This window comes from Myodes glareolus, chromosome 2 (genome assembly GCF_982192425.1).
Source record: "Myodes glareolus chromosome 2, mMyoGla1.1, whole genome shotgun sequence".
Classification (NCBI taxonomy): domain Eukaryota; kingdom Metazoa; phylum Chordata; class Mammalia; order Rodentia; family Cricetidae; genus Myodes; species Myodes glareolus.
This window is the reverse complement of record NC_142027.1, coordinates 77,013,695-77,027,361: the sequence shown is the minus strand read 5'-3', so window position 1 is coordinate 77,027,361 and position 13,667 is coordinate 77,013,695. Positions and strand designations below refer to the sequence as shown.

The following is a 13,667-nucleotide window of genomic DNA, read 5'->3' as shown; positions in this document are numbered from 1 at the left end:
GGAGTAATGCAATCACCGCTAAAGAACAGAGGCATAGCATCCTGTACCAGCCACGTGGGAAAGGGCAGCAATACTGGGCTTGTCTATGCATACTCTCCACCCTCATATGACTCTGCCTTGGTTTCATGAAGGGGCATCTGCTCACTCCTTTCCAACTTATCCATAGTTCCGTCAGTTCCTATCCAGATGACATTTGTGCTGAGTGGTCTTTCCAGGGGAGATAAAAATGCCTGTGCCCCCTGATAGGGTGAGATGCCAAAACAAAGGAGCAATTCGCCCAAGTTTAGCTCAGTGAGGTGCTGAGTGTGTTTTGATTGCCTGGGAGAGTCGAAGGCATCTGCATACTGGAGGTCCTCCCAACAGAGGTACCAACTCATGAAACCTGCACTCCCGGAGTTCTTACAACAGGTTGGAGACAGATCTAGGACCAGAATGCTCTCCTCCCAGACATTGCTTATTGCCTCTGTACCCTCAGAGAGAGGCCTTTCAAATCTTGTTTCAGTAGCTTTCGGATCTTACAAGTTGTGTTTATTTCCTGATCCTTGTCTTCCTCCCTTCTCTTTTCAGGAGGGAAATGGCTCAACTCAGAAGAAGTGGACACAGGACAGAGGACGGGTGCCACTTGTAAGACCAGTGTCACACTGCTGCGTGGCGAATGGAGATGGAACAGAAAGACAAAGAACTGTGCCTTAGTCTGCTTTACAAATCTCAACTCCTCGCGCTTGCATTTCACAGCCAGCAAATGGCTCTCCAAGGGTGGCAATCCAGGGCAGCTTCATGTTTTCCTTTGCAAACGTGCTGTCTGGCCTTAATGCACACTGCAACTAAAATTTTACATTTTAAAACAGGAAATGTAGAATTAAGCAGCAATTATCTGGCAGTGCACTTCACTTTCCTAACAATTTGAACTCTATTTTAAATGCATGAATTTCTTGGAGATATTTATTTTGATAATACCATTTAATATTGAGATAATGATGTCATCATCTTAATGTACCACATATGTGAAGTTAGTAAAAATGAAGTGACCATTTGGGTGACCTAGAATATTTATTTGAGACCCTGTGAGACATAGTAACTTCAGTGACATAAATGCTTACTTATAAAAGTTGCTCCCAATAGTTTCAAGGGCTGGAAAGGTGGTATTGAGAGAGAGGCATTGAGGGAAAGGATGATGTAGATTACAGATAAATATAAGTATGGGGGGTCAGAAAAGCTTAATCAAGGAGGGATGTCAGGGGATGTGGGAAATCATGGAAGAAAGAATTAACCAAAGGAAGAATACATGAAGGAGACACAGGGAAACATACTATCATAAAACTCAATTTAAAAAGACAATTGGGAGGGATAGTAGAACACATATTATATAAAAGATTGGGGGAATGATGCAGTTTGAATGAATGGGGGAAATGATGCGAGTTGATGGATGGGGAAGAACGATGTGGGTTGAACGGATGGGGGAGAATGATAGGGTTGAATGGATAGGGAGAGTGATACAGGTTGAATGGATGGGGGAAATGATGGGGGTTGAATGGATGGGGAGAGTGATGCAGGTTGAATGGATGGGGGAAATGATGGGGTTGAATGGATGGGGAGAGTGATGGGATGGAATGGGTAGGAGAAATGTTGAGGGTAGAATGGGGAATAGTAGAGAGAAAACGTTGAAGGGTGAGTTAACCAAAAGTAATATGAAAAAGTCCTATGGAAACAGACTAACTACTAAACTAATTTCAAATAGTAATAATCAAAATTGAGTTCAAATAGAGGCATCCTGTATGAATAGACAATGTTGTTTCCAGAAAATATGGGTTATTAAACAAAAACATGGGATACTTCCCCATGATCTATTAGTCAGGGAGGCCCAGATGCCTCCAAAAATAACACAAGCTCTTGCCCTTGCTCTTGGTTAACAACTGTAACTAAATGGTAAGACCCTATTTCTGAAGATGCCATATATTTCGGTTGTAGGACATAGAGAAGTCAATCTCAAACTGGCATAGAAATTCCTCTGTGTTGTCTAGTGTTCACAATGCCAGAATGTTCTCTTCACGGTGCTGAGGGAAAAGACATTAATGATCTTACCCAGTGATGGATCCTGTGTGCTACAACACCAACCTGCCCTGCCAGATGTTACCGTTAGTTCAATCGTGGCATGACTGTTACAAGGTCACCATCTAATGTCTAACAGGATTTGAAGCCTATCCACAGGAGAGAATGCATGCCTACTATGGTACTGTAAAACTCATCAAAAAGGCCATTATGTCGTAGGCCTTGGACCTATTTAGTAGGGAAATCCTACTAAATGGTCATGTTTTCACATTGCCTTCTAAATATGTATACTATGGCCTGGACGCTGTCAACCTTGTTATCAGAAAAAAGTAACACTTCTCTTAAAAGTAAGCAGCCGCTAAAGAAGAGACTTCTAACTGGTCAACGCTGATAGAAAGTGACTCTGAGGGCTCAGCACCATGGGAACATTCTCATCAGCTTCTCCGTGGATACTCAGGGAACATAGCGGAAGAGGAGGAGGAGAGAACGCAAGTGCCTCAAAGCTGGGAATAGTGCTATGAAATGTTGTCCTCTGGAAATGGTCGTTCTACTCATGAGGTCGCAGAAGTTGTGGCTACCCACACATTATCCTGCCTGTCAAAATTCCAGCATGGGGGAAAGGATTCCTTCCCTGGGGCCCACCCCTAGCTGAGGGCCTCTCCTGGGGTCCACCCCTAACTGAGAACATCTCCTGGGGTCCACCCCTAGCTGAGGGCCTCTCGTGGGGTCCACCCCTAGCTGAGGCACTATTGGCAATTGGTTTCGGCTGGGAATGGAGAATCATTCTCTTTCTTTTAGGGCCACTAGCAGTTTGCCAAAACACCAGCAGATGACCCAATACCTATGCACATATAAGTAACACTAATTGGACACAGTTGTGTAGTGTTTTTATAAAGAGCACAAAAAGTTAGGAGGGCTAAGGGAGGAATTAGAGGTGGGAAATGGTGGGAAATGTATTCGTAATATATTGTATATGTGTATGAAATTCTCAAAGAATAGATTTCAAGTTAATTTATACTAAAATAAAGTAAAAGAAGAAGGAAGAGAAAAAAGTTTCCCAACCTCTAAATCTCAGATTCTTTCTTTCTGTACTTTAGATTCAACTGGAAAGAAAGGAAGGAAGGAAGGAAGGAAGGAAGGAAGGAAGGAAGGAAGGAAGGAAGGAAGAAAGAAAGAAAGAAAGAAAGAAAGAAAGAAAGAAAGAAAGAAAGAAAATCTAGGAATGTTGGCACATGCCTGTAATTCCAGCTACATGGATAACTGATACTGGAACAAGACAAGCCTGAAGACCAGCAAGGGTAATAGAGTGAGATTCTGCCTGAAAAACAGACAGACATACAAACACACAAGCAATCAAAGCAGTCTGAGCCTAGGTGCTTTGAACGGGAGAGGTGTTTCATTATCTCACAAGTGCAGAGGTTGAAAATTGAAGATCAGGAGGCCCCATCTGTTCAACTTCTGATGTCAACCTTCTGGCTCTGTCAAGATACAGCAGATGGTACTGTGTGACAGGGCACAAGTGTGAGAGAGGGGGTCACACAATGAGAAAGATAAGGAAGAAACCTAAGGGAAGCCCTGAGCTTGCTCTTTGCAACAATTCACTCTTGTGAGAAAAGAATCATTCCTGCGAGACCCAACCTACTTTACAAAAATCAGCATTCATCTCCTCCCGCATGGTGCCTCCATGACCTAATCCCCTCTACAGAGGGTCCACCTCTGAAAGATTCACCGTGGGTTACTGCTGTCACATTGGTGAGCACGCACCAAACCCATCGACCGCTGTGGGACAAACAATAGCAGTGGCTATTACCCAGCCTTCAGTGTCGCGACTGATTTGCCCTGCACACTTAGCACTGCAGCCGATAGATTTGTATCTGTGTCAACGCTGGCTTTCGGTAAAACTCGTGCATGAGGGAAGAGGAGGGTTTAAGCCCAGAGGCCGATGACGCTGCTCTCTGGCTTCCATTCCCTTCTTCAGCAAAGCCAAGGACATAATGTTTAGCATGTGAAAAAGAAAAGTTACCAATAATTCCTGAGAAATAGCGCTTCTAGCAAATTCGGAAAACCGAACCCCAATCCCAGAGCACAAGTCCCCTGTTACTCTAGCAATAATGGAGAAGTAAATCTCTTTTGTATTGTGTGGAGAACTAAGTCAAGGCTGTCTAAAGTCAAGCTGTTTCTAATTCACTCAACAAGTTACAGTTTTCGTGTAACTCCACCCCTTCCCCTAAGAACCAGTGGGAAGAAAATTGGATTAAAAATTAGACACTCTGGTTCCAGCACTGTGTCTCTTAAACAAGTTACTGAGTCTGTGATTCATTTTCCTCATCTGCAAAACAGGAATGTTATAGCATGTTTTAAGTTATCCTATATTATAGAAAGGCAGACTGCATCAGTAAACCTATAGTTTATTTATTCCATCTGGAATGGAATCATTAAGGCTTGGAAACCATTATGTAAAACTAGTAAGAAATCTGGCTTAGGGAAAAGAGGAGTTTCCGGTGGCCTCTGCTCTCCTGTTACTCGGCACAAATCCCTCCGGCAGCCTTTGGTCGTTCCTGATTAACGCGTCCCAATCACTGTCCTCAGTTCACTGAAGGCTGGAAACATATTATACAAGCACAGCTTCCAAGTTTTCAGAAGCCCTTTAATGAAAAACCAAACACCAGAACTAAAGCATTCCCTCTACCTTGTTAAAGAGCTGGGGAGGGCTGGGAGATATGTGTCCCCTAGTTGTGAAGATGTGGATGAAGAATTCTGGGAAGGTCACCTCACCAGCCCTGCCAGATCATTGTAGTGATCCATCTACCTCGCAGGACAGCTCCTTTGTCTCTATTCCAAGACAGACTCATCCCTCACATCATAGGTCTAATGCAGTGTTACGCTTGAGTTTCTTTCCCCCTTAATCGGTGCCTTCATCATTTCTTTCTAATGTTTGTTCTATAACACTTTCTTGCCCCTCCCAGACGCAGACCATGTGTCTGGTAGAAAGTGAGGAAACTACAAAGCCTAAGTATTTACACCAGGCTAATGAAACATCAATTATGGAGACTGCCAGACGCCTTTGGGGTCAAATAACCAAGTCAACCACCTTGCGGAGGATAGCAAGAGTAACCTAGGATTTTCCCAAACTCTACATCAAGTTACTGTGTTATTAGGGAGTTCAAATAATTCCTGCCTTCTTTCAGTAAAAGAGGTAAGGCAAGCAAGCTGATTTTACAACTCCCTTCCACGAACAGCCCCCTCCCATGTTGACCATTCAGAATGACAGGCATGAGTTATGTCTCCAGAAAACAGGATTGTGTTTGCATCATGCACAGTTAGAGCTACAAGCAAGAAACTTGAAGTGGTAGCCCTGTGACATGTATTTTGGATATTCCCTGCCAGGCATCCAACAAATTCAAGTGAGGTTTGTGTGTGTGTGTGTGTGTACACACGCGCTCTCTCTCTGTCTCACTGCCTAGTGTGCATTCAATCTTTTGGAAATGTCTCTGACAGCTCCTGTCTTCTAATACCCAGGATGACTTGGTGTGAAGTCTTTACTCAATAACTGGTTTTGTTCAGTTAATAGGCGCATAAAGGAAAAGAGAGCTGAACGAGGTGGCGCACACCTATAACTCCATCCCATAGAGAGTTGAAGCAGGAAGTCGAAAGCTGAAGTCCAGTCTTGGCTACTTAATGATACCATACCTCCCCCCCTTGACCTCCCCTAAAAACAGCGATCAGTGGTACAGCTTAGCCTGAGGGGTAAAGACCTTGTTGCATCTTCAGTTGAATTAGAAGCAGAAACTAAATCTGCGTTTGCATCCAGAACAGAACTTCAGTTATGTCAGAATAAACAAACCTAAAGAAAACGCTAATGGTTTTGTTCTCTGTGCTGGTGAGCCATGATTGGTGGGCAATGAATCAGCCCCTGCTGAGGGCTTTGATGAGATGGGTTAAAGACAGCTAGATCCGAGGAGGTTTGCAAGGCTCATGCTTCAGTGCTTAGATTAAACTCCCAGCAATGCACTGTACTTTTCCAGTGCCACACCAGCCACAAATACAGTGAATGCTAACGCTGAATCAAGTATTGAAGAAGAGTCTTGTCAACTAGGAAGTAGAAGTTTGCTTCATTGACAGGGAAGCTCATAGGTCATTTATTGTTTTGTCAGTGAACACATACAAGTTAGGGTTGCCAGTACTTGCTGTTATTGCTGAGGATCCAGGTTAGAGTCTCAGCACCCATACTGGGTGACGCTCAACTTCCTGTAACTCTGACCTTTGCAGGCACCAATATAAATGCCCAAGTGTGCATGTGTGTGCGCACACGAGCACTTGCACACACAAACATACACCCCCACAGTTAAAAATAAAATACATTAAAAAAAAACAACAGTGTATGAGATAGTGCCTGAACATATGTTTGCCTCCAAAGAAGTTCATATGTGAATGTTTTCTCTCCAATACACACTCGAACAACCGTAGCAAACCATAGCAGAATAAGATACGTCAGCAGCGTGGCAGAGACACAGTAAGTGATCAGGAAAGGCTGCATTCATTGGACAGAGTAAAGCAAGAATTTCATAGATCAAGAAGCATATAAGTGGGTTTTAAAGGCTGTGTTAGGTGTTTTGCTCATGGAAAGAGGAAAAAGCAGACCCTTGTCTTAGCAGCGTTTAGAAAATGCATCCCATTGCAAAACAAGCTCAACCCTAGCATCATTGAACAAAAGCCAGGGCTCATCTTGTCCTAAAAACTTTAAATCGCTGATCAAACAAAGCCTCCCCAGGCTGGGGGTGGGGTATGGGTCCACAGGCTTGCACTCCTCTCTCAGATGGGGACACTAAGATCTAGAAAATAACAATGTTTACCCAAGCTCACTCCTGGAAGAGACAGCAGGTCGTTCAGGAGTGCCGAAGCCTGAGTCGGGGAAGATGGAAGCTCCTGAGAGCTGCCTTGTGGCTGAGTGAGAAGTGGTCAGCAGTCAGGTGATTGTCCAGAGAATCCAACTAGGAGGAGCTTGAAAAGTAAGTGGCACGGGCCTCTGTATGTTTAAATGCAGAGAGGTAGAATGATAATAACCTTTATGCACTTTTCTTTCTTCTGAACCTCTAGGCTGACACAGAAAGTAATGGTTTTCATTATGGCAATTTCACATGTGCTATTCTGTGTTCTAAACTGCGTCCTTCCCCTCCGGTTTCCCCCTTGGCTCACAACACATATCCCTTACACATTATTCTAAGTGAACCAGACCAGTACTCCTCAGGTACCTCTGTCATGGTCAAAGCCTCAAATGTCAGGGGAAACTGAAAGGGATATGAGTCCCCTTTACTTACAACACGATTCTTCTTATGGAGGCAGAAGTATTGGGGCTGAAAGGTAGGTTACGTGGTTCAAAAGTCTTACGGCATTTAAGTGTTAACGGCCCCATTTATGTGCAGGCACATGGCTGGGTAATTCCTGCTGATGCCCATGCTGCTGTTAGACACTGACAGCTAAAGATGGTACCAGACGTTTGAAAACTCCTTGCACGCATGCAGCTTATGTACTGTTCAGAAAACAGTGGTACTAGGTTCTCTTACTAACAGGATTCTATTCCTCTGCAGTTTATGGGCAGCCGACATGCATGAGGCTGTCATGTCAACACACAACGCAGCCTTTAAGTGGACATGCACTGACGCCATCCTGAACACCCACCCCAGATGAGGCACCCAACCCCCCGAGGGAGTTTTGTTCTCACAGAGATCAGTAAAGGGAGTAGGGTACTCTCCCTTTACTGCTGCTCAGAAATTAGCATCCACAAAAAACACATTCTTATTCAAAGTATGCTTTACTGAGCACACATATTTCCTGTAAAATTTGAAATTCCTCTTTGGTCTTTATTTGCCCCTTTAGTAAGTTTTTGCTATTCTATTTATGTTCATTTTATATTTGCTTTGCTAATCCAGCAGCTGTGAGAGTTAAAACGCATATCTCCTCCCCCAAAAGACCTCTATTTCTGTACTCTATGAGTTAAATCATCAATATTCTAATCTTCATCTTGAGTAGTCTCATTTACTATGTTGTTTAATGATAATAATAACCGTTGTAATTTATTGGTTATTTAGTATTGGGATTTTGCTTTTTATCCGACTCCCGTGTTGCCAGGATCAAAAAGGCTTGGGATGGCTCCTCCCAACACTCTGTGCTAAGGGTTTGAGCATGGATACCTTTAGTACAGCGCAGCGTCTGCTGGAGGAACCCGACACTTTTCTTGTGGCCCACAGAAGTCCTGGGCTTTAATTTGATAACAAGGGATAACTCCCCTGTGAACACTAGGTGCATGCCTTTAAAATGGGGCGATCTTCTTGCCCTCTTCAGGTGCAGAGAGAACTGTCAAAGGAGATATAAAGCCAGTGGCATTTCTAGAGCTGTACTTCATAAACCGAAAACAGATTCTAAAGGCCGAAAGTTTATTTTAGCCGTTTAAACCAAGTCCTTCCACCTCTTCTCCATCGTTTTCTTTCTGATTTAAATACGTCATATATTCTGTGCAGCACCACAGTACACAGCTGAATACGTCAGCCTGCCTGCCCATAAGTTCTAGAAGACATTCCGACAACCCAACATCTATTTCCAAATGTCTTTAATATGTAAATGATGCTTATGGCAGCTGTTCCCAATAGCCATCATTTGGATACAGGCTTCACTGTACGGACATTTGAAGTTATGTAAGTTTTAACTGACCCATCTTTCAAAATCCAACCTTTATTACCACGGGGAATTTTAAATACGTGTTTGTGAGCATTTTTACACATACCTAAAATGTGTTTATGAAAGCCACCACTCAGGTTTATCATGTATTTTTTGAGCAAAACTGTTTACTCAATAAGAAGTCAAACGCATGTTTTTTTCATAATTTCATCATAATTTTATTTTTTTATTTACAGTCTTCGATTTCTAATGCAGGGTCTAGTTGAGCATTGAGGGGATGGGGGTTAAGGAAGAGAGATTGGGTTTGGAAGAGAGGGTCAGAGGTCTGGCTGAGACAACGATGTTAAAGCTAGCAGGATGTGAACGTTTTCCAGAAGAAGTTCTTGCAGCCCGCCTTGCGTTCCCGGGGTGCCATGGCTGGGTTCGAGTTGGCAGACCTCTGCAGCTCCAACCTCATTTCATCCTGCTCCGCTGCCTGGGGCAAATCCTCGGGCTCCAGGGCATCATTCTCTGTCTGGTTGGGCTCGGACAGCAGCTCTGCCAAGAAGTACTTGGCCAGTTCCTGGATGGGGCAGAGAGAGGAGCAAAAGGAGGAATGGGAGAAAGGGGAAAATATAGTTTGAAAGTAATAGCCACTCAAAATCCAGTTTTCATAATAATACGGATAGCTGATATATTCACTAGATTATGGGGGCAGGGAGTCTTCCAAAATCCCAAATCTCCCATCAAGTGCTCTGTCTCTACAGGCTTAAAACACGCTGAAACCGCAGGTGATTAAAACAAAGGTGGTTTTATAAATAAATGGAAAGCCAACCGTTTGCGCAGCTCTATTTTCCTTCTCTAAGATACAGAGTGGACCTGAATTCTTTCCGGGCCCCCACCCCTACCCCATCCCCCGAGGTAAAGGCAAAGCTTCATGGGGACTGCAGACTCCCTCGCCCCAGCCTCGTTTTGTGGACTAGCACCGCGCTTCAGGACCTGGGTCAGCAACCCTCGTGGCAGCACCAGGGATAGAGCCCAGTCCCTCCGGGGCTCAGTTACCCAGTTTGTGAATTTTCTTGGACGCCAGGGAGGAACTTACCCGTAGGATGATCCAACAGCTCTGATCAGGTCGGGATAGAGTAAGAGGGGACCCCACACTTCAAAAGTTTCCCTGGGAGCTTAGGGACTGAGCGACTCTGAGAAGCGCTAGCCAAACACCTGTCGCAGGGGCTGCAGCAAAGCTAAGGGTTCGGGAAGGTGGGGAATACGCGAGAGAGACGAGTCCCGGGCATTTTCATACCTGTTTTCCTGCGGCAGCTGCCAGAGACTTCTGCAGAAACTGACGGAGTCTGGGGTCCGAGGGGGCGCCGGTGACACCGCCCAGGGCCAGGACGATGCAGAGCGCGGCCAGTGCGCACTGGAGGCGGCAGGACAGCATCTCCGCGGCCACAGGCAGCCGAGCTGGAGCGCGGTGGGTCAGCGGACGCGGGTCCTCAGCAGCAACGACGGCTCCGGGTAGCGTCTCCTTCAGCCGCTATCGAGCTCTCCACGGTCTCCCCCTTTTAAACTCTCTCTCTGACGTCAGTCAAGGAGGCGCCCCCAGATCTCACCAGTGCTTTTACGCACCATTAGCCTCGCAAAATCAATCACAGAAGTGAGGGGAGGCGACATAATCTAAAGTGGCTTATTTTTAAAAAGAATAAGAAAAGAAAAAAAAAAGCCTGCACCCACGCAGGCACATGAAATTCCCCACGCCACACAGACCACACGATCTTACTTTCACTCAGTGCTGACATGGGTATTCCATAGTTCAGTCACATTCAATTACAGAGAAAACACCCAGCCCTTGGCCAGCAAACACAGCATCACACATAGCTGGGTACCTGTCTTTGTACCCGGACTACAAAACTAGCCATCCTGCTTAACGGTGTTGTATGATAAATGAGACTTATAGCCATCATCTCGGAGCAGATGTGAAAACAAAATATTCATTTAAGGGAGCTAACTATTTCCTCTCTCTCCATCTCCTAGAGCTTTGTAGGAAAAAGGATGACTTGGCCCTTAAGGGGACCTCACTTTTGTCTAATCTACCTATCCTTCTAGTGTGACAAAAGAAAGACCTTGGAGGGACAAACACACATGAGAGAGAAGAGGAGGGAGGGGAACCACACCTGGAAACAGCCCTACAAAGCAGTCTTGGAAATCATATAATACGCCTCAGAAGTTCAGTGAAGAATGCCGCAGGGATTGGCAGACAATTGCTCTGTACCGTTGGAGCAAAGACCAGATATCTGGATTCCAAGGCTAGGGTTCTTGCTCACCCTAGCCTTGTTCTGACAGAGTCCTGGCTAGTAGAAGGAACCCTAGCTTAGGAATCCCCAGAACGGGCATATAAAAATCCAGGAGCCCCAGCAATGTGATGGTCATTGTGTATCTGTGTTGGGAAAGGATCAAGAGACTCTCGGAGCCTCTCCTTCTACTACAGAGGAAGTTTAAGAAGGTCTGCTTGTCATCCAGTTTGATGTTTGAATCTAGTTGGGGGCTCTGGCTGCAGTTTTCAAAGTGACTGCTTATTAGGAAGATGCCAGCTCTAATCCTGGCACAGAACAGGTGATCTTCACAGGCTCCTCAAGGATCAATATTTTGGGAGTGTTAGAGAAGTCAATAGTAGAGGGTTTTTTTCTTTTTTCCTTTTTTTAAATGTACAACCCCAGAAGTCAAATGAAGCAGAGGATTTGTCCAGTGCTGCTGTGGACCGTGCATCGTGAGTTAGACCATTCTCAATACTTGCATCCAGGTTATGAAGTATACAGGTGAGAGGGGTTGGCCGGTATCTTGAAGTGATTTGGATAACATCCCCTTTTGTATCTGTAAACCAAAGCAAAGAGAGCATTAACAGCAGGAAGTGCTAAAGCTTCTTGGACTCACCAATTCCAGGCAGGGGAAGCCCAAAATAAAGCGTTAAATTGAAAAAAAAATTACTCATGTGTTGGAACAGTCTGCAAGAACAAAGCTAGGCAACCCAATCCTAGAAAATAAATAGTACCCTCTGCACCCTAAGATCCTTCTAGGCCCCAGGTTGTGGCCTCAGAGTCTGCACTGGTCACCCATTATGAGGCATCCTCATTTGGCCAACCCCCCTCTCTCCTACTGTGGACTTGGCTCTCGACAGCCCCACGATGCAGAAGAAGACAACCAGTTAAAGAACAAGTGGCATTTGGCCGTCTCTCTGTCGCCTGCCTCCTTCTCCGGACCATGCACACACCTGCCCTTTCCCTCTCCAGTTTGTCCTCTCTCTTTTTCTTCTTTCCATACCCTTCTCCTAAATCTCTCTCAGACGGTTTCTCACTCGGCCCTTGTCTACCCTCTCCCTACACTCCCAGCTTTGCTTCTGTTCTTAACCTCACATTTCAGTTACTTTCTGACCCTCCCTCTGCTTTCAGGGTTTCAAGTGACTGTTTCCTGCCTTTGCCTCCCCATCCCCCTTTCTCACCGTGCCTGGCCAGTGCCTAGCTCAGCCTCTGCCTCTCGGCAGCTTTCCTCTCTGGTCCCCCTTCCCTGTCTTGTCTCTTTGGCTGTTTCCTGCTGGAAATACTCTTCTGATCGGGAGCAGTTTGAGCACCTACTCAGGAATTGTGGAGCGGGAGCTGCTTCTCCCACACTCCCCCTGAAGGGCTGAGGCTGCAGATGGACGAGATGACTCCTGGGGTTTGATTTTGTCTTACAATCCTTGGATTGTTATGAATCTGAGATCCACTTAAAAGAAGAGGCAGAGGCAGGGCACATTTTTTTCATACCCCACAACAGGCGATCTTAGTACAAAGGACGGTTTAGCATTGAACTGCCTCAAACTTGCTAGCCTACACACCCAGAACCTTTGTCCCAGCGAGAGGCTGAAAGGGGAAGGTAGACTGCCCTGGTGGTCACCCAGAGTCACCATTGTGACTTGAGGCTTCATTGTGCAGCCTCAAGGGGTCACCAACACTGCAGGCTAAGTGGCACATGTCACAGAAGGAGACTGAGGTCCTGAGAGCATAAGGACTTTGCACTGGGGCCTGAGGAGGGGAGTAATATGGTCAAAGAAAAAATGCAACGTATTTCTCCCATAGCCAGGATTCGCCAGGACTTGATTCGACTCACTAGCGCCCCTAGTGGCCTAGGAGAATTCTTGCTTGCAGTTATCAAAAGATCTGCTGGCCTAGAAGCTTGGGTTCCAGAAGGGGCAGAACCCCTGCTTGAAGACACCACAAACATTTCATTGAACTGGAAGCTCAGAGTTCTTCTCCGCCACTCTGGGATTCTTATTCTCCTAAACTAACAGCCTCAAAAGTACTGGGAGGAGTGATTAATCCAGATTGGCAGTATGGGGGCTGAGGTGATGTAATTGTTTCTCCACAATGGAAGTGAAGCTGTTTCTGGGGTGCAAGAGATCATTTAGGGTGTCTCTGGTTGTTGCCATGTCCTTCACTTAGAGTCAATGAGAAACACCAGCAGCTTAACCCAGGCAGGATGTCAAAGGGCCCTTCGGGAAGGAAGATAGGGTCCATTTCTCCAGAAAAAGAATCCAACCCTGCCCTGTTGCTGTCTGAGAGTGGAGGACACACAGAACACAGAGGAAGGTAGTTATAAACACCAGCGAAGGCCAGTTGCAGAAAGACGGTTTGTAATTAGCGTGTTTCTGCTTAATTGTTATTAGTAACGGCGCACGTTAGGGCATGTATGCACACACATCAAACAATATCTGTGTTCCTCTAAAATGTTTTCACATTTCTGAAAATGTAAGAAATTTTTCTGAGAGTTCCTGAAAATTTGAGGAGCCTGGGCATATGCTAATGACTTCTCTTGGGCATCTCGCAAATGGAAACCTTTTTACATTCCAGAGAGAATAAACTGAGAACAAAGCCATTGGTGGGTAAATTCACACAGTCTAGAGGGACACGGGCTACGTGTCTGAGACCCCA

The 13,667-nt window shown here is 45.3% G+C and overlaps 1 protein-coding gene across 1 annotated transcript; it reads right to left on the bottom strand.

Annotated features, from left to right (window-relative positions):
- Positions 1-8,917: 8,917 nt before the first annotated feature.
- Positions 8,918-10,250, bottom strand: Sst (somatostatin). Its single transcript, XM_048453886.3, has 2 exons — positions 10,007-10,250; positions 8,918-9,286 (listed from the first exon to the last, which is right to left on the bottom strand). The coding sequence occupies exons 1-2, from the start codon at positions 10,142-10,144 to the stop codon at positions 9,074-9,076; spliced, it is 351 nt and encodes a 116-aa protein (XP_048309843.1). The 5' UTR covers positions 10,145-10,250; the 3' UTR covers positions 8,918-9,073.
- Positions 10,251-13,667: the final 3,417 nt, after the last annotated feature.

Excerpts from the sequence above, each read along its gene's own strand:
- Sst (XM_048453886.3), bottom strand. The coding sequence starts at position 10,144 with ATGCTGTCCTGCCGCCTCCAGTGCGCACTGGCCGCGCTCTGCATCGTC. Across the intron at positions 9,287-10,006 it reads CAGCTGCCGCAGGAAAACAG|GAACTGGCCAAGTACTTCTT; the intron begins GTATGAAAATGC and ends TGCCCCATCCAG.